Source organism: Globicephala melas, chromosome 18 (assembly GCF_963455315.2).
Source record: "Globicephala melas chromosome 18, mGloMel1.2, whole genome shotgun sequence".
NCBI classification, from domain to species: domain Eukaryota; kingdom Metazoa; phylum Chordata; class Mammalia; order Artiodactyla; family Delphinidae; genus Globicephala; species Globicephala melas.
In genome coordinates, this window is record NC_083331.1 from 1,326,436 (window position 1) to 1,350,522 (window position 24,087).

The 24,087-nt window shown below is 41.7% G+C and overlaps 1 protein-coding gene across 2 annotated transcripts in view; it reads right to left on the reverse strand.

The window, feature by feature from the left end:
* Positions 1–305: 305 nt before the first annotated feature.
* MICU2 (mitochondrial calcium uptake 2) overlaps positions 306–24,087 on the reverse strand; it is an 84,716-nt gene continuing 60,934 nt past the window's right edge. For both annotated transcript variants that reach the window (XM_060287820.1, XM_030882700.2), the window contains 6 exons: positions 14,459–14,524; positions 9,636–9,733; positions 4,954–5,125; positions 3,095–3,203; positions 2,519–2,676; positions 306–954 (listed from right to left, as the gene is read on the reverse strand). In XM_060287820.1, the coding sequence (XP_060143803.1) occupies positions 850–954; positions 2,519–2,676; positions 3,095–3,203; positions 4,954–5,125; positions 9,636–9,733; positions 14,459–14,524 (708 nt within the window). In that variant the 3' untranslated portion in view covers positions 306–849. The remainder of the gene's footprint in view (positions 955–2,518; positions 2,677–3,094; positions 3,204–4,953; positions 5,126–9,635; positions 9,734–14,458; positions 14,525–24,087) is intronic.

The window sequence follows — 24,087 nt, forward strand, 5'->3', positions numbered from 1 at the left end:
GTGCATGGGCTTATCATTGCGGTGGCTTCTCTTGTTGCGGAGCACGGGATCTAGGCACTTGGGCTTCAGTAGTTGTGGCACGCGGGCTCAAAAGTTGTGGCTCATGGGCTCTAGAGCGCAGGCTCACAAGTTGTGGCACAGGGGCTTAGTTGCTCCGTGGCATGTGGGATCTTCCCGGACCAGGGGTCAAACCCGTGTCTCCTGCATTGGCAGGCGGATTCTTAAGCACTGTGCCACCAGGGAAGCCCCCCAAAATGTAGTTTTAAACAGTACATATAAAACAAAATGCACCTCAGTAATTTTTTAACTTTATAAATACTTTATTGTTTCCAGAACATTCCAGAATACTGAAATTTACATATTACTTTAAAGACAACTAATATACAGCTCACTGAAATAAAATGTACAAGAAGTCTATGAGATGTAAGGTACAGATAAGAAAGCCTGAAATGTTTTAACTTAATTTGCCCTACTAGGAGCATCAGGACTGCAGAATTGATCCTGGCCTCACGTCAGTGACTCTTCCTGTGCGCCTGTTGACTGCTCCAGAGAACGTGCTGTGCTGCTGTGTTGACACCAGTGAATGACCAGGTTTTCCATCTTATCAAAGTGTTACTTCAATCCTAGGCTTTGGACAGAGTCCACTGTCTGTTTTTGTAAAAGAATACTTTCTTTTTACGAAGTTCTGTAATGAAATCTTACTGAGAAATTATTGAATCAGAAAGCAAATACAAGGCATCTTTATATTACAAAGGAAATCAATGAAGACTTAAGAAGATAACCATCTAGTACTTTAAGAAATCCCCAGTTCCAACACTTGGAGCAACGTAATTCCCACATTATGTTTTTCTACAAAGGACCTCTTCCTGCTTGTTTCCAGACTTCTTTCACTCCTTTAATGCTTTCTTTTTTCACACATTTCCAGTATTCTTGTATACTGAGCTGTTGCGGCACCTGTTAACCAAAAATGAAAACGAAGGGTCACAGTCTGCGAGTTAAACCCGGTTCACACGTGCTTGTCACTGCACAGTCCCACATTCCTCCAGAAAGGACTGGAGGTGATGGCGCTGTGAAGGTGACTGCAGCAGACTGTAAACTAAAGGTAAAGGATGAGAAGTGAATGTGAGTGTGAGTATCCCAGGGTACCGAGAGAATAGAGGCTCCTCCCCAACAAGGAAACAAAGACTTCGTGTGGCTTTCTTTCATATGTTGGTTTTAAAATGTAATTATTTCATAATGTTTTTGGTTTTCTGGTGAACTTCAGTTAGCTATGTGGAACAAAAATTATAAGCCTAAAACTTTGACCTACCCTTGGCTAAAATTAAAAAGAAAGAAACCATAAGTCACAATATACTTGATGAGAAGCCTTAAGAAGAAACAGTGGGTTGGCCAAAGAGTTCGTCTGGGGAAACACGAATGAACTCTCCGGCCAACCCAATGATATGGTGATATATAATATACTGTAATTCTCACAAGTACTGTGTGGCTGTGATTTCTCTCAGTTAAAGGAGAAGCAAAGATTAGACACCATCTGGCTCCTGGTGGTCATATGCATAGCATGGCTGGAAATCCACCAAGTGGAAGCAAAAGTCGATTTCAGATTATATTTATGTCCTTTTCCTATCACTGATTTGAAGCTCTTCTCTTTAATATGTTTTTGAGAAACGGCAAAGAGGCTGCTGGATATGTTAAACTGTTAACTGGAAAGGCTGGTTTAATTTCCAGGAATGTGATCGTTAACTATGAGGTGCTGGATAAGCACAAGCTAGTGGAAATCACTATTTGTTCATTTTCCGTAAATAATGTTTGCAGCAGGAAAACGAATGTGCTCTTCTAAGTTGTAATTGAACAGCTCTGTTTACATGAACCCACCGCAGTCTCTCTCCTGTTCTCTCTCCTGCCTTTCTTCTGCACTCATTACCTACTTATCATCTCCTGGAACCTTGTTTTCAGCCTGCGGATGGCTTTCATGAGTGTCCCTAGCAGATTCTAATCTAAACAAAATTTTGAGTTTGATTTGTCCCTCAGTTATAGACCACTACGTGAATCTGAGTGAACAATGATAAGAGCTAACATCTACTTCAAGTGTCTCAGCCACTACATTAAATATTTTACGCTCAACTCTCATAATAATTCTTTCTGGTAGATTCTGTTTCTCACTGTTACAGATGAGGAATCTGAGGCTCAGAAAAATTAAGTGTCTTTTCAAGATTTGGCAGTTAGTATGTGATAGGGCTGGGGTTTGAGTCTAGGTGTCTAACTACAAAGCCCAAAGCAAAATTCTAGGCTAAGACTTCTGAGTAGCGCTTCCTGACTCAGACTATTTTAAAAAAAAGCAAAGAAAAACGGTGGATCCCACCTGTAGGAGATACTTCAGTTTTGTAACTATAGCTTATGATCTCTTTAAAAATGATGAAAACTCCATTTAAGACTGTACATTTGCTCAAATTCTAGGTTTACTTCCATTCATTTAACTACATTTGAACATGTAACTATTTAAAAACTCAAAATCTGTTACCCATAAACCTCGATGCATCCTGTTTTTTAACACCCCAAGAAACTCTTCATGACTGAGACACTCATCACCATCCAAATCAAAGATCTTGAAGACGGTGTCCAAGATATTGTCGGAGAGTTCTTGTCCCGTTGCTACCTTCACAGCTCTCTTAAACTCCGCTAAAAGGAGAAAATATAAAAACTCATCAACAATGTAAAATAGTCTAAGTCTAAATGTTTATTATTTGAGAAGTAAAAACAACTCTATATATTTATCACTTGGGAAGTAAAACAAGAACAAAAATGTGTTCAAATAATAAACTTGGCTGAGAAATGTCAGCACGCTATTTTAATGTAATCAGTGTTTTGAACACAGATATTTAAATATTTTCTTCTACTTCTCAGGGGAAAGGTAAAGTAAAAGCAAAAAAGTAATTGTTAATAAACTGTTGTAAATCTGGAATAACCACATTGAATTCATTGAAAGGCCAATCAACTGTTTTTTCTGGTAAGTGGTCCCTTGATTGGTATCAACTAGGTGAAGAACAGAGTGATACTGTTTACAGATGATACAAATTAAGTGATTCATATAACTTACCTAGTCTGACAGGGCGATGAGCTAAACTGAACATCTGCATGGCAATAGCGAAGTCTTCCAAGTGGGTCGCAAAATGACAAAATGACTTGAACTCATCCAAACTAATGCTCTAATAAAATAACAAAGTGAGTTTTTATTACAATCTTGTAAACACATTAAATGATTTTATGAATACAACTGTGCGTCCTCTTTTCTGTCATAAAGCCTGTGCACTTACATCTTTCTAAGCAAGTCTATTGAAAAATCTGAGATGCAGGATAACAACAGAACTATAGATTTTAGAGATTAGGAGGAACCCCAGGAGGTTACGTGCAGGGCCCCTGGGTGTGCCCGTGCAGACTGAGCACTGTGTGAGCGTGAGTGCATGGCTGGGGGCCCCGGGGCTGTGAGCGTGGGGCTGTGGGCGTGTGTTACAGCCCCGCTGTATCTCCTCAAAGGTCCTACGTGGGGCTTCCCTGGTGGCGCAGTGGTTGAGAGTCCACCTGCCGATGCAGGGGACACGGGTTTGTGCCCCGGTCCAGGGAGATCCCACATGCCGCGGAGCGGCTGGGCCCGTGAGCCATGGCCACTGAGCCTGCGCGTCTGGAGCCTGTGCTCCGCAACGGGAGAGGCCACAACAGTGAGAGGCCTGCGTACCGAAAAAAAAAAATTGAATTGCTGGAATGTGACTCACTCCTTTCTTTTCCTGCCTCTGAGGCTGGCGTTTCTAGCAGATGGGGGAGCTCCAAAGGGGCGGAGACTCGGAGAGTGTGGGTCCCCCAGCAACTGCGTGGGCAGGGTCTCCCACCAGCCCACAAGGGATGTGCAGCATGACTGAGAAGGAAGCTCTCCCGTGTCAGCCTTGGGCTTCCAGGGCTAACGTGAAAGTGCAGCAAACCTAGGCTGTTCAGACTGTACAACATTACATTTACAGACTGATTTAAGGGACAACTGCTATGTTTATAATAGTAAGACATTCTAGTCAATACCAGGGGGTGTCTCTACAGTTAGATAAGTTTTCTTTTCTATCCATCAAGGCTTTAAAGTTTTTTCTATATATTTCTTGTTAAATTTATTTCTAATTGTTATATATCTCTATTGCAATTATAAATGAGATCTTCATTATATTTTATTATCTTTTTCCTCATTACAGAGATAGATTTTAAAAAATTATATAAAAACACATGCCCACTAAGAGGTAAAATGAGGTCTGGGTTTAAAAAAAAAAAATTATTCATTTATTTATTTTTGGCTGTGTTGGGTCTTCCTCGCTGCACGCGGGCTTTCGCTAGTTGTGGTGAGTGGGGGCTACTCTTCATTGCAGTGCGCGGGCTTCTCACTGCGGTGCCTTCTCTTGTTGCGGAGTGCAGACTCTAGGCACGCGGGCTTCAGTAGCTGTGGCACGCGGGCTCAGTAGTTGTAGCTCGCGGGCTCTAGAGCGCAGGCTCAGTAGTTGTGGTGCACAGGCTTAGTTACTCTGCGGCATGTGGGATCTTCCCAGACCAGGGCTCAAACCCATGTGCCCTGCACTGGCAGGCAGATTCTTAACCACTGTGCCACCAGGGAAGTCCTGAGGTCTGGGTTTTAATTTGGGGTAGTGGGGCACATAATGAGGGAACTTAAAAAACAAAAAAAACCCCCAAAAAACCACCTGCCCATTTGAAAAAAAAGTTTTTTGGAACAATAAAGTAAAAAATTACTCAAAATCTTACCACTGTCCATTAACCATTATTAACAATCATCATTTCATGCATCACACAATTATATAATAGACAGTAGGTTCGTCTTCATTAATTTGGAAGTTACTTTATTGAATTATATAAACACGTCTAACTTACTGTTTCATTTTCATCATGAGCGTAATAAAAAGGCACACCAACCTCTCCTGCGGACAGCTTCTCTCTCACATTTTTCCAATAAACGTCTTTATTTTCAGTGTTGGTGAATAAAAGGAGCCATTCTGCGAAGTCTTCTTTTCTCATGAAACTCAGACCTTTAGAGAACTGAAGGAACTCCATTTCTTGGACCTCCGTCTGCAAGTTTTCCATAAATCTAAATGTTAAAATATGAGATGGATGTCAGTAACTCATGGCTTCGCCTTAGTGCTATAAATGGACTGCAGGCACCTTAAGCAGCACCTCTATGAGTTTCAATACGTTGCAGATCCCCTTACGTACCTTCCACGTGTTAAAAGATCTGTACTACATGTCATGTCACAATTTAACAGAAATATACATGGGGAGCAAAATATATTCTCGTTCAATGGGAGAAGAACTGTCACTGTTAAAAATTTACTTGCTTTAGAGCCTGCATTTATTCCGCAGACCTTAAAAGTATGACGGGGAAGTTTGATTTCAGGCTTCTACCTATGTGATAGGTAAGAGTCGGTTTCCTACAACATTTTCTGAATGTACTGGATACATGAATTTATTTATCAATGCCGTGTGTCTTTGGGTCAAAGCAGAATTTTATCTAAAATTTGAAACATTTCAAGTTTGGGCTGATCAACTAACTCTTTTAGTGATACACTTTGTCCTCCATTTTACTGAGTTTTACTGTACTGGGTGCTGTGATGGCATCAACTGATTCTTACAAGGACTGTTAAAAGGGTGTTTTACTTGCAAATGAGTGTACAGTGATAAAGGAAGTAGAAGATATGGTATAAAAACATTACTAACTGTTCCTTTCCTTTTTCTTTTTCTTTGGGCTCTACCTGAGGTTGAAATATTATAAACTTAATTGTTGTTAAACTATCCACTGTCTGGTTTAAGCTCTTCCATCTTAGCTAATTATACTACTTCTGAAGAACATTAAATATGCTTAATGATAAAATCTTGTCTCAAATTATACGTCTTGTCAAGACATGAAAGTCTGGGACACGATACTGGCCATAAATATCTGAATTGAAGAATTTACAGTATAAAAGACCACCAAATGCATCCTGAACAAATTAAATAGTTTATAAATTAGTGTCTTAATTGGAAGACAGTGTCATAATTGGAAACAACGGGAGAAGTCTGTTTTGCTTATCTGGGTTTTTTAGGCCACAGTGTCTTGTAGAGTATTTACTACTAATTTGCAAGTTTACCAATCAAGGCCATTCTTCCCGAGAGCTGATCGCGGAATATATTTACCAGCACAGCACTGCTTACAGACATCTCTGAATTTATAAAAGCTCTTCATGAATTTAGAACATCCTCAACTAATCACTGGTATTTCAGAATAAAAAAAAAATCCCAGTCCTAGAAAGCACATCTGCATCAATATCTTCCTAATTTTTCCTGATGAGAAAACTTGAGACCAATTTTCTTCCCTTTCCAACCACTTCCCTATCTTCAGTCACAAAGTTATTTTAAGCTTTAACTATTTATCGGAATAAAAAATGAGGTCAAACATACCACACAGGAAATAAACACAGGGGTTATTTCTGGTCACTAGTTTTAGGGCTAACCGTTGAGTTTAGAGGAAGAGAAAAAGAAATGCAGAAGACAAGTCCCCAGTAAAGTAAGACGACAGGGAGGAAGAGACAGGAAAAACAAAGAAGACAAACAGGCACTGGCACAGAGCAGGTAAACACCATCGCCAGCTGCCTGCGGAGTCTGAGCTTCAGTATTTTTCCCCCTGAACTATATATATGCTGATAAAGAACTGAATTTTCACAATTAAATTACCTGTTGATTTCATAACAATGAATAGACACCAAAATTCCAGGAGATAGAACTTAAATTATACTTTAGCTTTTACTGAAATGGCTAAGTGGTATTTCAGCTGGAGAATCTGACTAGTTGTAGAAGTAAAAAAAAAAAAAACCCAAACAAGCCACCAATTTATCCACATGTTCCCTCAGTCACTGGTAAGTTTCTCTTGACACCTGATGGCATCTACTAAGTCCATCTGTCCCTCTGGTCACCTGGGGGGACTACTTCCTTGAAAGCCCACCCAGTGCCCCCAACCACCTAGCCAGCAACTGCAGGACCACCTCTTTCAGAAACTCTGTGACTGCTCGAAACTTAAGACAAACCTGTGTCTGAATTTCACCTCTCCAATTTCTAGCTACATGATCTATTATAATAGTTATACCTACATCACATATAAGCTTGTGAACAGCCTCACTGAGTGGGTCTCATCATCACCATCTCACTGGTGAAGGAACAGACCCGACACTCAGGTCCAATCGCTTGTCAAATCAAATCACACTTAGCAAACTGTCAAGTTCCGCACTGGAACCCAGGTTTGTCTAAATCATAAATATGTGTTTTTTTTCAAAGTATAATATTGTTTCTCTAAATGAGAAAACTAGTATCTCTAGGTAAATACCACAATTAGCTACCACAATGCTAACTCTGTGTCACCTTCCCTGCCTTTCCTTGAGACTTATAAGCTGTACTTTATAAAACAAGATCCTTTATCAGACAAGCTGTAAAGAGGATGCTAAGACAAAGGTCAGAAGAGAGAAGCAAACATCTTTTTATAAGGAAGGATTATACGTTATACTCCCATAAAAACAAAACTATAAGCTCCACATAACACATACTGAAAGAACTTCTTGTGCAATTTCAATGAGTAATTTGGCCACTATAATGGTGACCGGTTAAAAATTATATATATAATTTTATATTATATTATATATACATAATATAATATAATATATGGAAGCTATTTTCTGTTACTTTACGACTTACGCAAAATGTTAAAGACATGTTATGATTACCGAATTCTAGCCCAGTGCACCTGTAACGTTAATTTCAGGGGCGGCCTCCTCCATCTAAGAGCCAAGTCCCTGAAAAACTGCATTTTTTGTTAATTGGATTCTTTGTTAATTGGATCTTTTTTTTAATTGCGTAATGGTATTACAAATTTCACAGGGCCCATTAATTACAGAAACTTTAAGAAAAAGTTTAAAGTAAGAATTCTAAATGAAATTATTCCCTTTAAGGAAAGTTAAAGTTAGAAGCAACTTTAAACAATCACTAAGCCCTACAATTTTATCTCCTAAATGTGTCTTGAAAACTCCCAGTCCAAAGTCTTTATCGCCACCCCACTGGTTCAGGGCTCCTCTCACTCCTCATCTGCAGTAGCCCAGCGGGCTCGTGTCGCATCGGATCCCCCTTGTCGTTGCCCACCATCTTGCCAGAGTGACGCCCATCTGACCAGGCACCAAGTGCGGGACGCCTGCGGGGCCTCCCTTACGGCGTAACTCAAGCTGGACCTTCTGGTGCGTGAGCCCTCACACAGGAAGCGTACGCCTCCCGGGCCTCCACCTTCCCCTCTGCCCACCCCTCATGCTTGTTTATTTCTCTACCATGCCTGCCCTCTCTGATTCCTGGACAAGCCATATGTTCTCCCGCGTGTCCTTCCTCGTGCTGTTCTCCGTCCCTCCCTCCCCGACCATTTCTCCCTGGCTAATTCCTGCTCACCTGTCAAGATCGGCGTAGAGCTATTTCCCCCAGAAAGCTTCCTGATCACCCACTCCAGAAGTGATCTTCTGCGCTGCCCCAAACCCTATCCACCTGTGACAGCACTGACCGAATGCGTTTAAATGTTCTCTGCACGTTTACTAGATGGTTCCCAGGAGGGACCAGCCCTGCGTCTGAGGCACAGCCCGGCACATAGCAGCACGTGGAATACACTCCGTCAGTCTTCAGTTAGCTGCACTGAGTTGACAAGAGGCGTCTCCTTCCTCCCAAATCGGTGCTTTTCCACCATTCTGAGCTGCTTCCTGGTATTTGTTCTAAGACTCTGGTTAGTGGGGAAGCCCGCGAGCACAGGGTCTGGTTCCGCATGGAGTGGTGCTTGCCGGGGAGGAGGTGAACAGGACACGACACTGCGGTGCTTACGATGCCACAGACTGTAAGTGCGATTCCCTCCCTGCAGGTGAAGACGTGAGTGCAGCGAGGTCCGCAAGCTGGACTGGACCACAGACACGCCCACCACGTACCAACGCATCAAGAGGCCTGTGCTGTCCACAGCTGCTTTCACGCTGTGACGGCTGAGCTGCGCAGCCAGGACAGAGACCGTCCTCACTGCCTGGCCCTTTACAAAGAAGGGCTGCCGACCCCTGGGCTGGGGGCGGGGACGGCGGGAGCAGAGCTGGGCTGTCCCAGCTGTGCCGTCTCAGCAGAGCCGGCCCCAGCTCCTGCCAACCATCAGCAGACGGCAACAGCAGGGGCCCGTCCAGTCTAGAAGGCCCGATTCTGGCCCCCGCTGGAGAAGCACCCAGCTGACCCAAAGACTCATGGCAATAACGAATGGTCACTGTTTTAAGTTGGGCTGGTTTGTTGTGAATTAAGAACTAACTGATACGAGGGGCATCTCTCTCGTCTAGCTGCAAACAGTAAGTTACTAATTATTGTAGTCTGTAAAATGAATACTACTTTTCATAATAGGTTAGAGGTATTTTTGAGCATAGTAACTTTAGTTTACATTTCACAGGTTTTGCTCTCAGAGATACTGTATCTGGTTTTATGGCCGGCAGTTCTGGGACATAAATAAATGTATTCAGTTGTTTCTTTACCTCTTACCTATAAAATTTCTCTAAATGAATATAAATATTTGCATTTACCTTCGAAATTCTTTATAGTGAAGTTTTCTTTCTCCTCTTTTTCCAAAGAAACGTATCTGAAGGGTTGTGTTAATTTCAGGTTCTTTCACTGTCGGTTCCTGTAAAAAAATGATACAATAATTTCAAGTAATTATATAACCAAGAACAAAAAATGGATCCTGTAGCCTGGAATTCTTAGGACAATACCCACAAAAGATTCTTGTAACAACAAGAGGGCGAGAACAGATGTCGCCATTCTGTCTGTTACTCTGCATGACACTATTCTATATCATGGCTCAAGCAGGAGGGAAACAACAGGGCTAAAACGCTCAAAGGATCCAAGGTGGACTTCAGCAGTGAACGACATTTTGGATCAGGCCAAAAAGAGAGCTTAGAATAGTGAGATGAGTTATTTTCAAATGTGACCCTTAGGCATTTTCTAGTAAAGCAGGACTGAGAGAATTAAAGCAGGGAAGTCTTGGACCTTTTGCTGAATGCTAGAAATGAAGCACTAGCTTTTCCTAGTTATAAAGTTACCGGCTGAGGATTCCATTCAAGGCTACGAGAGAAGCAGATTCACAGACTCTTCCTCCTTCAAATCTCCAATAAAATAAACAAAAATAATAACAAAACAGAGCTGCTAAAAAGATTATCAGCAGCAACTAAACAACAAGTGGGGGTACAAACTTAAACCAAATAATCTGAAAAAGAGCATCTGCAGAAAGAAATTCAGGCACTGGATGGTCCAGCCTGCTCCCCAATCCTGCCCCCACTTCCCAGATACAGCAGCAGGTGGGGTGACTGTCACATGGTGAGAACTCATGAAAGCCTGGGTGTAGTGGGCGAGAAGGTGGCTGGTACCCGCGAGGCTCTGAGACAGCGTGTGGGCTCAGGCAGAGGGCGGGCCGGCTTCCGGACTTAGAACCTTCTGGGCACTGTTCAACTGAAGGATGATCGGGAGCCCAGAGAGGGGAATGCGCCTTGGAGGGTGGAGTGGGCTGTGGTCTAGGGCCTTTACGGCAGCACAGGGAAGTGAGCACAGTTTAGTCCTCCAGCAAGGGCTGCAGGGCAGGGCATCAAAACGTGACCACCTGCAGCTCAGAACCAGAGCTGGCCCGGGGAAGGCAGCGACAGACTTGAAAAGAGCCTGAGGTGGGACGGGGGCCCAGCCTCCCAGCCCGTGAGCAGGGCTGCATCTGCAAGCGGACACCCTGCTCAGTCTCTGCTCGACACCGGCCATGCGGACATGGGGACAGCTCCCAGGAGGCCAGGCAGAGACGAGCGCAGCCTCAGGTTCTGGAGGGGACAGACTGCAGAGACTCAGCGCAGGCAAGTCACCCACACATCCAGCAACCAGCCGGCCACAGCCCTGGGCCTGCAGGGGGCTCGCCCACACCTCACCGCCCCTGCCAAGGGGTCGGCTCATGGGGAGGAAGCGGTGGTCCCAGTGGGGCTGATTGACACAGAGCCTTCCACAGTACTGACTCTTAAACACTTGACTTTGTGTCTAATAATTTTATAAAATAGTCACTATAAATACAAATGTGGATTTTAACTGGACTTCCACACAAGTGTGGGCAGGAAGTCATGCCTGGAGTTTTTTCTTAATTCCCATATAAATGCTCAGGAGATATACTAAAACACAAAACCGTATGTATTCTCGTTAAGGTTAGAATATGATCAGGATGTCTACCAAGAACACTATTACTAAACATTTTTGGGGGTAATTTTGTCCAATACATAAAGGAATAAACTAAGATTAATATTATTTAGAAATAATTTTATACTTAGAACAACCAGGAAAATCAACATAAAAAATAAGAAAATTCAGTAAAGATAGACTGGTACAGAAACATTAAAAATTAAATGAATTTCCCGCTTAACAGCAATAATTTTTCCTTTGAGGGTAAAGAGTCTATTTATAATAGTAAAAAAGTTAAGTAATGAAATATCCCTAGGGATGCCCTTAAGAAACAAATTTCAGATGAATGAAAAATTTATATGTAAGAAAATAAAACCACAACTAAATCAGAGGATAACATAGGTTAGTATTTAACAACTGACTTTGATGTGGGGAAGGCATTTTAAAGAATGAAAGTAACTGAATAAATAAAAAGACAGCTAAACATGACTACATTAAAAATAAAAACATCTATAACCAAAACATCATAAACAAAAACAAATCTGAAAAATATTTCAATAATTTTGACAGACACTAGGTTAATATTCTCAAGTATATGAAGAAAAACCCTAAAGAAATTCCCAAAGAACAGAAACAGAAAATTTGGGTGTGAGGGAGACCCAAGAGGGAGGGGATATGGGGATATGTGTATACGTATAGCTGATTCACTTTGTTATAAAGCAGAAACTAACACACCATTGTAAAGCAATTATACTCCAATAAAGATGTTAAAAAAAAAAGAAACAGAAAATTTATAAAATAAGAAACATGAATGGTATACATAACTATCTTAAGAAACAATCTGGGATACCTTTTCCCCGGTCATACTGACACAGATTAAGAAACAAAACAAAAAAGATACCAACCCTGGAGAACCTGCCGGCAGGCCCGTAGACTGTTACAACCTTTGTGGAAGGCAGCCTGACAATATGGGTCAAAGCCTTACAAGTAGTCATGTCTTCACCCGACAACCTGACTCTTAGATCTCTGTCTTAAATTTACACATGTAGCTATTTACTGCATCGTACAGCAAAGATTTGGAAACAGTCTTAATGACCAAGAACAGGTCAATGGTTAAAAGTGCTATATCTGGGGCTTCCCTGGTGGCGCAGTGGTTAAGAATCCACCTGCCAATGCAGGGGACACGGGTTCGAGCCCTGGTCTGGGAAGATCCCACATGCTGCGGAGCAAGTAAGCCTGTGCCCACAACTGCTGAGCCTGCCCTCTAGAGCCCGTGAGCCACAACTACTGAGCCCACATGCCACAATTACTGAAGCCCACACGCCTAGAGCCTGTGCTCTGCAACAAGAGAAGCCACTGCAATGAGAAGCCCGCGCACGGCAATGAAGAGTAGCCCCCGCTCGCCGCAACTAGAGAAAGCCCGCGCACAGCAACGAAGACCCAGAGCGGCCAAAAATAAATAAATAAAATAAATCTATTAAAAAAAAAGTTTTAAAAAAGTGTTATACCCATAAGATTAGGTATTTTTTCATTCATTAAAAACTATTTACGGAGTATATAGGGTACGCCTGGTGCTTTACCAGGCTATGCAGATACAACTTGTATAGTAAGGAATTAACCTTACCCAGATGTCTGGCCTTTTTGCCCTGGGCTGCTAGGAGGTGGTCCCTAAGAGAAGGTGTCTTTGTTTACCTGGGGGCCTTGGGCCACAACAGGTAGTCCAACAATGAGATTTGGGGTGGAGGCTTTGGGCCATAGGGTATCAGCTTGACCTCCAGAAGGGCTAGAGTCTGAGGTCAGCCACGAGGACAGCCAACCAGGTTTCCATGGCTGACCCCAACAGTCTCTGGACACCAAAGCCCTGGCTGGCACTACTCCGTGTGTGCTGTCACAGTCACTGCTGGGAAAGTCAGTGCTTTCCACACTCCCCTGGGAGAGGATGACCAGAACCTCTGGATTCTGCCTATGAGTCTCTCCCCTTGGCTGATTTTAACCTGCACCCTCTCGCTGTAATAAACCGTAGCCCCGGACCTAACAACTTTTGGGGAGTGCTATGAGTCCTTCCAATGAATTATCAGACCCAAGGTGATACTGGGGGCCCCCTGAGCCTCCAGCTGGCATCAGAGGTTAAGGGTGGTCGCGTGGCCTGCTCCCTAACCTCACACGACCTCAGAAAGAATGAGGATGCGCACGCTCCAGAAGACACAGACGATTAAACGATTACCCTAAGGAGGGGCAGGTGGTGTGGCAGGACACGCAGGGAGCTGAGGACACAGAGGAGGTGCACACCTGGGAGGCGGGGCACCATCAGAGGGCCCGGACACACGAGAAACAAGTCCAGCACAGGGCTGCTCAGAGGGAACGAAATACAAAAAAATTGTGATTCTAATAATTTGCAAAATTTGAAGCAGACATGCTCTAAAAGATGAAATGATTTGGAAATTTAAGAAAATCTAACAGAAAGCAAATTGTGGAATTACAACTGATTAAAAGATTATCAATGGAAAATTTAAGGATATACATTGCTGGTGGGAATGAAAGTTGGTTCGTTTTCTACAGAAGATATGTGCCAATATTTATCAAAGTTTATCAACAACCTTAGAAATGTTCATACCTTTTGACCCAGCAAGTGAATTTCTGGGAAGTTACCCCTTGGATATATTCACATATATATAAAGTGATATGATTACAGATTATTAACTGCATTATTTGCAATATCAAAAGACTGGATACATGTTAAATATCTTTCAAATGGGGAATGGTTACATCAACGGGTACATCCATCCATACAGCGAAGTACTACGGAGCCATTAAAAAGAATGAGATATTCGGAGATGGTAAGAAAAAATGGGAGGATATGGAACAGTGTATAGTATGCTGCTGCGTGTATAAAAATGGTAAAAAGAACACACGGAAATGTTTAGTTGCTTATTTACATACATGCTTATATACACATGAAATATCTCTGGAAGAATACCCAGGACCTGGGTCATGGGGAGGAAAGCTCTGCCCTGCATACATCCTCTTGTGAGTCTTTTGAGGTCTGGATCATGTGAATGTAGAAAATCTATTTTAAATATTTAGAAAAATTAAGTTACTGTTAATTTCCTCAACTATTTGGGAATACTTATTTGAGCAAACAGAATAGAGAAGCTATTGTAAATAACATCTGCTTGGAAATATTTAGTTCATTTGCACATACCTGGCATTCTGTTTCATTAGTTATTCTTGTCTTCGAGTCATCCTGTTTACTTATGATCTTCTGCAGCTAGAAAGAATGCAAACATGAATTTAGATGCATGTCTACTAGATTTTAAAAAACAACCTAAAAAACAGATGCTAAGTTTTTATTATAAAATGTTTACTAGTTATTTGTTAAATATTAAATTATTTTTGCATTGTAACTCCTAATATTAGTTTTTACCCCTTAGATCATATAAGAATCAAAGGAGAAAACAGATATGCAAGTATTAACATTATTATGAGTTGGATCATTTGTTCTCCTAAGAAAGCTGGCTTACTTTATGTGTGTATCTATCTATCTATCTATATAAAATATATACACACACATATATATATTCTAAAGGCATCACTGTATAAAAACTTCATGATTACCCTCATTCTTCAAGAGAATTTTTATTCCCTTCTTTTTTTCTCTATCTCTTCTCTTCTTTTTCTATCTCTGGTGCTTTATGACCACAATTCAAGTACCTAGCTCTTAAAAAGCTATTCGTATCATATAAATGCTCTTCCTTTTTCTCCTTATGCATTTACAAAGCATTAAAATAATTTAAAGGGCTACATTTCTACTAATTATAAACTGTCAATAGTACCTTCAAAAAAAACCCAAAAAAACAAAAAAAAAACAGTACCTTCAGACTGAGTATATTAAAAAACCTACCTACCTTTCAGAGTCATTTGTACCAATCCTCACATGGAAAGCAAATTAAAAAAAAAGTTTTTTAAAAAAATTAAATGTAGACAAAATCTCAAACTATGGATTCAAATCAATTAGGAGACAAACCTTCACCCATTTTTTCTAGGCTACTTCTTTCTTAATAGTTTGAAAACTGCTGCCACTAAATTCCAAATTAATGAAGTAGTTGCTTCTATTTTATTTGTTTTAGGCATATGGTTTATCTCTAGTTCTCTAAAGCCCTCAAACTTTTCAACATTCTCCCACCCCCACTTATTTTAGGGAATGAAGTTGAAAAGCTTTCATTTGTTTTATCCTTTATTTTTAAATTGACCATCAACATACTGCCAAGTTCAATACCCAAACACTTCTTGCTTTGCTTTCCACACCTCCTCTTAAAATTTTTAATAATAGAAATTTCAGACATAGCAAAGAGACTCCTATAATAACCCACCATATATACACTATTCAGCTTCCACAGTTCACAGTATCCTGCCATTCTCGGTCCAGCTATACTTCTACTACCTATTCTTGGTTCCCTTCTCAATTATTATTATTTATATCTCTTCTGGAAAAATTTTTATCCACTGAAACGTACACATCTTAGCCATACAGTTTTAACCTGAGTAACCAATCCTCTGCCACAGAGCAGAACATTTCCTTTCCTCAGAATGCTTCTTGTGTCAATTCCCAGGCAATGCATTCTAGCTGCATCCCCACAAAGGCAGAATCAAATTAGTTTCACTTAGTTTACAAATTCAAATAAATGGTATCAAGGAGTACGTGTTCCTTTGCGTCTCTTTTCACTCAGTATAATGATTTTGTGATTTATCCATGTTGTTTGCATATCAGTAGTTTGTTCTCACTTATTGCTGAGTTGTATCCCATTTGTATAAATACACCAATATTTATCCATTCACTCATGATAGATGTTTGCATTGCTGTCTCCAGTTTTTGGCTACTGTGAATCAAGCTGCCATAAACTTTCCGTTTTCCCAGCTTTACTGAGGTATACTTAATATACAGAACATTGCACACAATAATGTACACGTTTTGATGAATTTGTACCTAGGCATACACCCATGATACATCACCACAATCGAGGTAATAAACGTATCAATCACCTCTGTTTTTGTTTGTTTGGGGTTTTTTTTGGTGGTAAGAACACTTAGCATGACACTCAGCCTCTTAACGGAGTTTCAAGTGCAGGGTACCATATTGCTAACTACACCCATTATGTTGTACAGCACAGCTCTGCCACCAACTTTCCTGTTTTTGACATGTTTTAATATTTCTCTTGAATAAATACCCAGGAGGGGAACAGTTAGGTCTGTGCAACTTTACAAGAAACCACCAAACGCTTTTCCAAAGTGAATTCTCGTTCCTTCACATCCTCACCATTTGGTGTGATCGGTTTTTTTAATTTCAGCCATTCTGTTGGAAGTACTGTACTACTTCACTGTGGTTTTAACTTGCATTTCCCTGAGAACTCACGTGGAGCACTTTTTCAAGTGCTATCTCCCATTTGTACATTTTCTCTCGTGAAGTTTCTGTTGTAGTCTTTTGCGTACTTAAAAAATTTTTTTAAAACTATTAAGTTGTAAGCATTTGTTATATATTCTGGATACAAGCCTTTTGTTAGATATGTTTGGAAAATATTTTCTCTTATGCTACAATTTGCCTATTCGTTTTCTTAATAAACAGAAGTTATTAATTTTGATGATGACTACTTTATCAGGTTTTTCTTTTACGGTTACTGCTTTTAGTGCCCTAAGCAACTCTGCCTACCCTAGATTCTGAAGATATTCTCTTATATTTTTTCCCAGAAGCTTAGTGGTTTTAGTTTTTATGTTTAGATATATAATACATCTCAAATACATTTTTTTTCAAATACATTTTTTTTCAAATACATTTTTGTATGTGGTGTGAGGCAGAGGTTATGACTAATCGTTTTCATATATACATCCTATCCGTTTGTTCTAGTGTCATTTGTTGAAAAGACTTTTCCCATTAACTGATTTGGTGTCTTTATTGAAAATTAAGTGACCATGTAAGCGTGGACTCTTTACTATCCTCCACTATCTACTTGTCCATCCTGTGGGCAATATCACAGTGTCACTGTTACTATAGCTTTGTAGTGTCTTAAAGTCAGGTAGTGTGAGAGTCAACCAGATTTGTTCTTGTTTCTCAAGATTGATTTGAGTATTTTAGGTCCTTTGCTTTTATTTATTTATTTATTTGGGCCACGCCTCATGGCTTGCTGGATCTCAGTTCCCCAACCAGGGGTCTTAGGCTCCCTGCAGTGGAAGTGCAGAGTCCTAACCACTGGACCGCCAGGGAATTCCCAGGTCTTCTGCTTTTTTCTTTCTGTCTTTTTTTTCTTTTATAAATTTATTTATTTATTTGGCTGCGTTGGGTCTTCCTTGCTGCACGTGGGCTTTCTCTAGTTGTGGCGAGCGGGGGCTACTCTTAGTTGCAGTGCGCAGGCTTCTCCTTGCAGGGGCTTCTCTTTGTTGCGGAGCACAGGGTCTAGGCACGTGGGCTTCAGTAGTTGTGGCATGTGGGCTCAGTAGTTGTGGCTTGTGGGCTCTAGAGCGCAGGCTCAGTAGTTGCGGCGCATGGGCTTAGTTGCTCTGCAGCATGTGGGATCTTCCCGGACCTGGGCTCGAACCCTTGTCCCCTGCATTGGCAGGCGGATTCCTAACATTGCACCACCAAGCAAGTCCCAGGTCCTCTGCTTTTAAATATACACTTTAGGGACTTCCCTGGTGGCGCAGTGGTTAAGAATCTGCCTGCCAATGCAGGGGACATGAGTTCGAGCCCTGGTCTGGGAAGATCCCACATGTCGTGGAGCAGCTAAGCCCATATGCCACAGCTACTGAAGCCTGCACGCCTAGAGCCCGTGCTCTGCAAAAGAGAAGCCACTGCAAGAAGCCCGTGCACTGCAACGAAGAGTAGCCCCTGCTCGCCTCAACTACCCAATGCAGCCAAAAATAAATTAACAAACATTTTAAAATCGGCTTGTCAACTTCTATAAAAAAAGACTGCTGGGATTTTGCTTGGCAAAGTTTAATCTCTAGACCAATTTGGGAAGAACTAAATCTTCTAATCCATTAACATGGTATATTCCGCCATTTACTGAGGCCTCCTTGAATTTCTACCAGCGATGTCTGAAGTTTTTGGTGTATGTTTTTTGTTAAATTTATTTCTACTTATTTTATACCATCCAAAAAGAACTGATCTTAATTTCATTTTCCAAATGTTTGCTACTAATTATATGGAAATACAATAGATTTTTCCATACTGATCTTCTATGCTTTGATTTTGTTGTTGGTTCCTTAGTCATATTATCTGTGAATAAAGTCAAATATACTTCTTCCTTTCTAATATTTTTATCTCTCTATTTTCTTTTCCTGTATTGCTGTTATCTTTAGAATCTCCAGTAAACTGTTAAACAGCAGAGGTAAGAAAAGACATCCTTTGCCTTGTTCCTGATTAAGGGGAAAGCATTCAGTATTTTGTGTTGTAGCGTGACATTAAAAAATTTTTTTTGTAAATGCCCTTTATCAGTTTGAAGAAGTTCTCTCCTATTCCTACTCTGAGTTTTACACAAAAATGTTTATTTTGTTAGATGCTCTGTCTGCATGTTCTGATATGATCATGTTGGTTTCTCCTTTATTCTGTTAATATGATGGACTGCACTGACTGATTTTCAACCATGAAATGAATTTTGTATTCCTTGGATAAATCTCACTTGGTTGTGATGTATTATTTTATATGGTGCTTGATGTGTTTTGTTCTATCTGGTTAGGTATTTTCATACCTCTGTTCATGAGGAAAGTTGGTCTATAATTTACTTCTCCTGTTAGGTTTTTGCCAAGTTTTAGTTATCAGGGATATGTTGGTCTCATAACATGAGGGAAATGTTCCTTTTTCTTGTATTTTCTGAAAGAAACTATGCAAACTGGGCACAGTTTGACAGATTTCACCAGTGAAACCATCTGAGCCTGGACATTTCTTTGTGGGAAAGTTTTTGATAACAAACCCAATCCTTTGATACAGGACTATTTAGATTTCTACCCCACCTCTTGTTTTGGTAAGTTTTGCTTTTTTTTTTTTTTTTGCGGTACGCGGGCCTCTCACTGTTGTGGCCTCTCCCGTTGCGGAGCACAGGCTCCGGACGCGCAGGCTAAGCGGCCATGGCTCATGGGCCTAGGCGCTCCGTGGCACGTGGGATCTTCCCGGACTGGGGCACGAACCTGTGTCCCCTGCATCGGCAGGCAGACTCTCAACCACTGCGCCACCAGGGAAGCCGTGAGTTTTGCTTTTTTAAGGCACTTGTCCAGTCATCTGAGTTATCAGGTTAATAGTCACATACGAATCAGTTGTTCACAATATTCCATTTTTATCCTTCTGATACCTCTAGGATCTCTGGTGATTTCTCTCTTTTCATTGCTAATACTGGTAATATGGATCTCCTTTTGTTGTTTGTTTTTGCTAGATCAAGTACTGAAAATTAGTCAAAATTTATCATATAATTAAAAAAACAATAGATGTTAGTCATAAAATGATAAATTTTATAGAAAATTCAAAACATCTTTTTTATTATAAGACACTTAATAATGTTATAATAACCTTCACATAGTTATGATAAATAGTTAAAACCAAACAAACGAAACAAAAAAGCAAATAGGATTAGTTGACTGAAATACGAATTTTTTAGGAGGCTTATTACAGTACCGGCTTATTCCAATTTAGTGTAATTTAGAACAAGGGTCTGTCCTAAAGTCTACCCATGTGGGTTTAGTGCCACATAAAGCTTGTCCTGTCAGAGTCGTATCTAGAACATTTTGGTCTGGACTCAGGGAGAGTGTTACCCAGGTTGGTGCATGTTGAAATTACAGTGCTGTATATTTAGTTCTATAATAGCCCCATTAGAAACTATTTTGTATCCAGGTATCCTCTTAGGCCAAAAGGTCTCTCTGGTCTACCAAGATACTTTCTAAGATGGCTTGTGCATGATGCTGATTCATGACAGCAACGGACTAAGTGCCTCTCCTGCAACCATTCTAAGTGCTGGGATATAGTGGTTACGGAAAGATAACATCCTTGCTGTTGTTAACTTACATTCTAATGGGCCAGAGGTAACAAACAAGTGAACAAATAAATAAGAGAATTTCAGATGGGGGAAAGGGCATTCTAGGTGGAGGTAAGAGCAAAGTCTGGCAGAAACAGGGGTGCTTTCTTAGAGAAACCAAAACAGGTAAAGCTTTTATACATAAGTGGTAAAAGAAGCAGGAAGACACATTCAAATACAAATTCTGAATGTCTAAAAAGCTACCAACAAATTGACTGACTTTATACTGATCCATACTTTCAATTTCAGGCTGAAAATGAAGAAAGTACATAGGGTCAATCTAACTTATTTTTGCTTCCAGGATGGATCATACTATTAAATTCTGGAGTAAGAACACTGTTCCAAAATCAAGAAGGATAAATTCTACTGAAGGCCTTTATATTTAATAATAACTCTAGCAGGTGTATTTAGCATGATAAAATTATAACCTGACTGCATTAAGAGCAGTCCTTCCTACCAGTATGGAAACAATGTGAAACCAGAGGACCACCTAAGGAGAAATTTATACTAGTAAACAGACTTGTCAGTCTATCTATTTATTGTTTAAAGAAGTTGCACTGAAACCCTGGCACTCATCCCAATAAGCAGATGTACTACCCATCAAGGTAAAAATTAAATGGACTTACTATTACTGGCTTTGATCATTGCTGGCACTGTGTGTTATTATCTGACAGAGAATGGCTTATACGCTTAGTTGCTATTTTACTTGTTCTTGGGAGAAAGAAGTAAGCGATACACTTACCAACACAGTTTGTAGATCTGGATATTAATAAGACAGGAATGTACCACAAAACACAAAAGTAATAAACTAAGGCAATTTGTATTTTAGGACATCTTTACAAGACTTTATATTAATACATTTCTTCATTACTTTTGCATTTGCTGTTCAAATCACGTTGTTATATCTATGTTTTGGGTATTAAAGTAACTCTCATTACTTTTCTAGCAACAAATAAAATGCACAGGGGAAACATTCAGATAAGCTGAAAAAAAGAACAAACCCACAAAACTCTGCCTTTTAAATATGCTTTTCTGATCTGAAAAGAACTGTTTGGTGCTTTCAATAAACTTTCAGGGCTTCCCTGGTGGCGCAGTGGTTGAGAGTCCGCCTGCTGATGCAGGGGACGCGGGTTCGTGCCCTGGTCCGGGAAGGTCTCACATGTCCCGGAGCGGCTGGGCCCGTGAGCCATGGCGGCTGAGCCTGCGCATCCAGAGCCTGTGCTCCGCAACAGGAGAGGCCACAACAGTGAGAGGCCTGCGTACCACAAAAACAAAAAACTTTCAAATAGAAGATGCTACAAACTTAGGTGTCCTAACACAAGGACCATGGAAATGAAATAATTATTTAAATAATTAATGTAAGCATAGTTTTTTCTCCTCTATGCTGTTATTTTACTTTTTATTTAAAAAAAAATTATTTATTTATTTTTGGCTGTGTTGGGTCTGCATTGCTGTGCACAGGCTTTCTCTAGTTGCGGCGAGCGGGGGCTACTCTTCATTGCAGTGTGCAGCCTTTCTCAGCCCGGTCCTCCTCTGAATTCTCCCACATGCGAGGCAGGGTAACACTGAAGAAAGAGCGAGCTCCAGAGCTGGACAGACTTAGAATCAAACCATGCGCTGCATAACAGTTTCCTCATCTGTAAGGCGGTGACGTCTCTTGTTGTGGAGCACAGCCTCTAGGTGTGCGGGCCCAGTAGTTGTGGCTCGCGGGCTCTAGAGTGCAGGCTTAGTAGTTGTGACGCATGGGCTTAGTTGCTCTGCAGCATGTGGGAACTTCCCAGACCAGGGATCGAACCCGTGTCCCCTGCATTGGCAGGCGGATTCTCAACCACTGCGCCACCAGGGAAGTCCCCTATGCTGTTATTTTAAATCGACAAACTGCATCATGCTCATGGGTTATCAAGTTTAGTGTTTTATTCCTAAGATCAGCACAAAGAACCCTTTATAGGCTTAGAAGGTTGAGCTTTATAAACTTAAACTTAAAAAAAAAATCAGTGATGTATCCTAACATTCTTTTTCTTGTTTCCTTAATTCATGGATTGGTCATCTAAGAATTTCCCAAACATTTAAGGAAAAAACTGTAGTATTTAGAAAGTGTTCTGTAAATTCAGAGTGTTCAACTATTACGTTAAAACAAGTACTTGAAAAGCTTTTGAGGCAGGTTTGCTCAACAGGTGCAGGAGCAGAGGCTGCCCACACAGAAAGGAGACTGCTGGGTGGCCCTGAGTCTCCCCGAGAAGAGGACTGAAAAAGGAAAGGGGACGAGGACGTTCAGTGTCGGTCGGGGCCACCGCGTGACCGCGCTGCAGAGCACCTGAGCCTTGGTGCTGCATGTGTGACAGTGAGGTCACCAGGGGCCCCACTGTGTCCACTTCATGACGCTACCTCAGCTTTCCCGTGCTGGGGGGGCGGACAGTGGGGACAGCGCTTCTAAAACCTGGCCTCCTCTTGTGACTCCCAGGAAGGAACAGAGCAGAAAGTTCACCCAGGGCTGAGGGGTTACGGTTTGCGTGAACTTACACCCTTACCTAGCCCAGCCTTTCATGATTCTTAACCTCTACTTGAATAATAACGACCATCTCAAGCACATCCTTCTCCCGGACCTGAGGCAGCCTGAGGTGCTGGAATGTGAGGGGCTCCGTGACTTATGACACTGGTATTTCAGGTCCTACTTGTGCAGACAGACACATTTTCACCCTCAAGCTAACCTCAAACCAGTTTCCTTCCTTAATCATCAGACATCCCAGAAGAGCAATTTTTCTCTGCTGCCACCAACTCTGCATTTCCCATTCACGTCTTCTGTTCCGCAGCCTCGGTCCCCAGTGACCTGCAAGTTTAAGGGGCTCCCCGCGGCCCCTGTGGCACCTGAGGACGCCTCAAGGAGATGGATGCTGCGTGCTCTGCCCCGAGCCCACCGCCCGCACTCTGCCGTGCTTCTCCTTCTCTACCTGCTCCTTCTTTCAGCCCCTGGCTTCTCACCCTCAGCTTGGTCCCTTAAGCGAACCTGTTCTCTAGACTCTGGCTTACCCACCTCACTCTACATTCTCCGCTCTGAGGTCACACACGCTCAGGACTTAACGGTCACCTCTTCCAGGACGCTTCCTAGTCCCAGCCCCACTCGGGGTCTGCAGACAGCTGCCTGCATGGATGTCCTACGAGTTTAGCAGGCTCACATTCCCAAGCTCAGAGTTAAGGCCTTTCTCAGCCCGGTCCTCCTCTGAATTCTCCCACATGCGAGGCAGGGTAACACTGAGGAAAGAGCGAGCTCCAGAGCTGGACAGACCTAGAATCAAACCATGCGCTGCACAACAGTTTCCTCACCTGTAAGGTGGGGACACTACTACTGATTTTGTAGGCTGCTGTAAAGATCTAATAATATAGCACAGACGTCATAACCGATCCTCCAGAGAATGAGTCCTCTGTGCCCTTTGATCAGTTAGCACTATCATGACTCCTGGTCAGGCTGGCCGGAAAAAGCAGTGACCACCGTTGATTTCTTCCTCATGCTGGAGGCTGGGCCCCACAGAGCCTGCACGCAGCACCTCGTGCGGGATTTCCCACTTCTCACTCCCAGCTGAAAACTGGACGATGACAACAGCCTATGGGCCTCCTGGCCTCCAGGCTCTCCACTTCCGGTTGGTCTTTCACACTGCGGCCAGAGATGAATCTGGAACACTGACGAGCCGGCTGGTCTCCCCGACAGAGTGTGCAATTCACATCCTACGTGTCTGTGCACATTTCAGCTGCACAGCTTCAACCACAGTTTCAGACAGCAGCC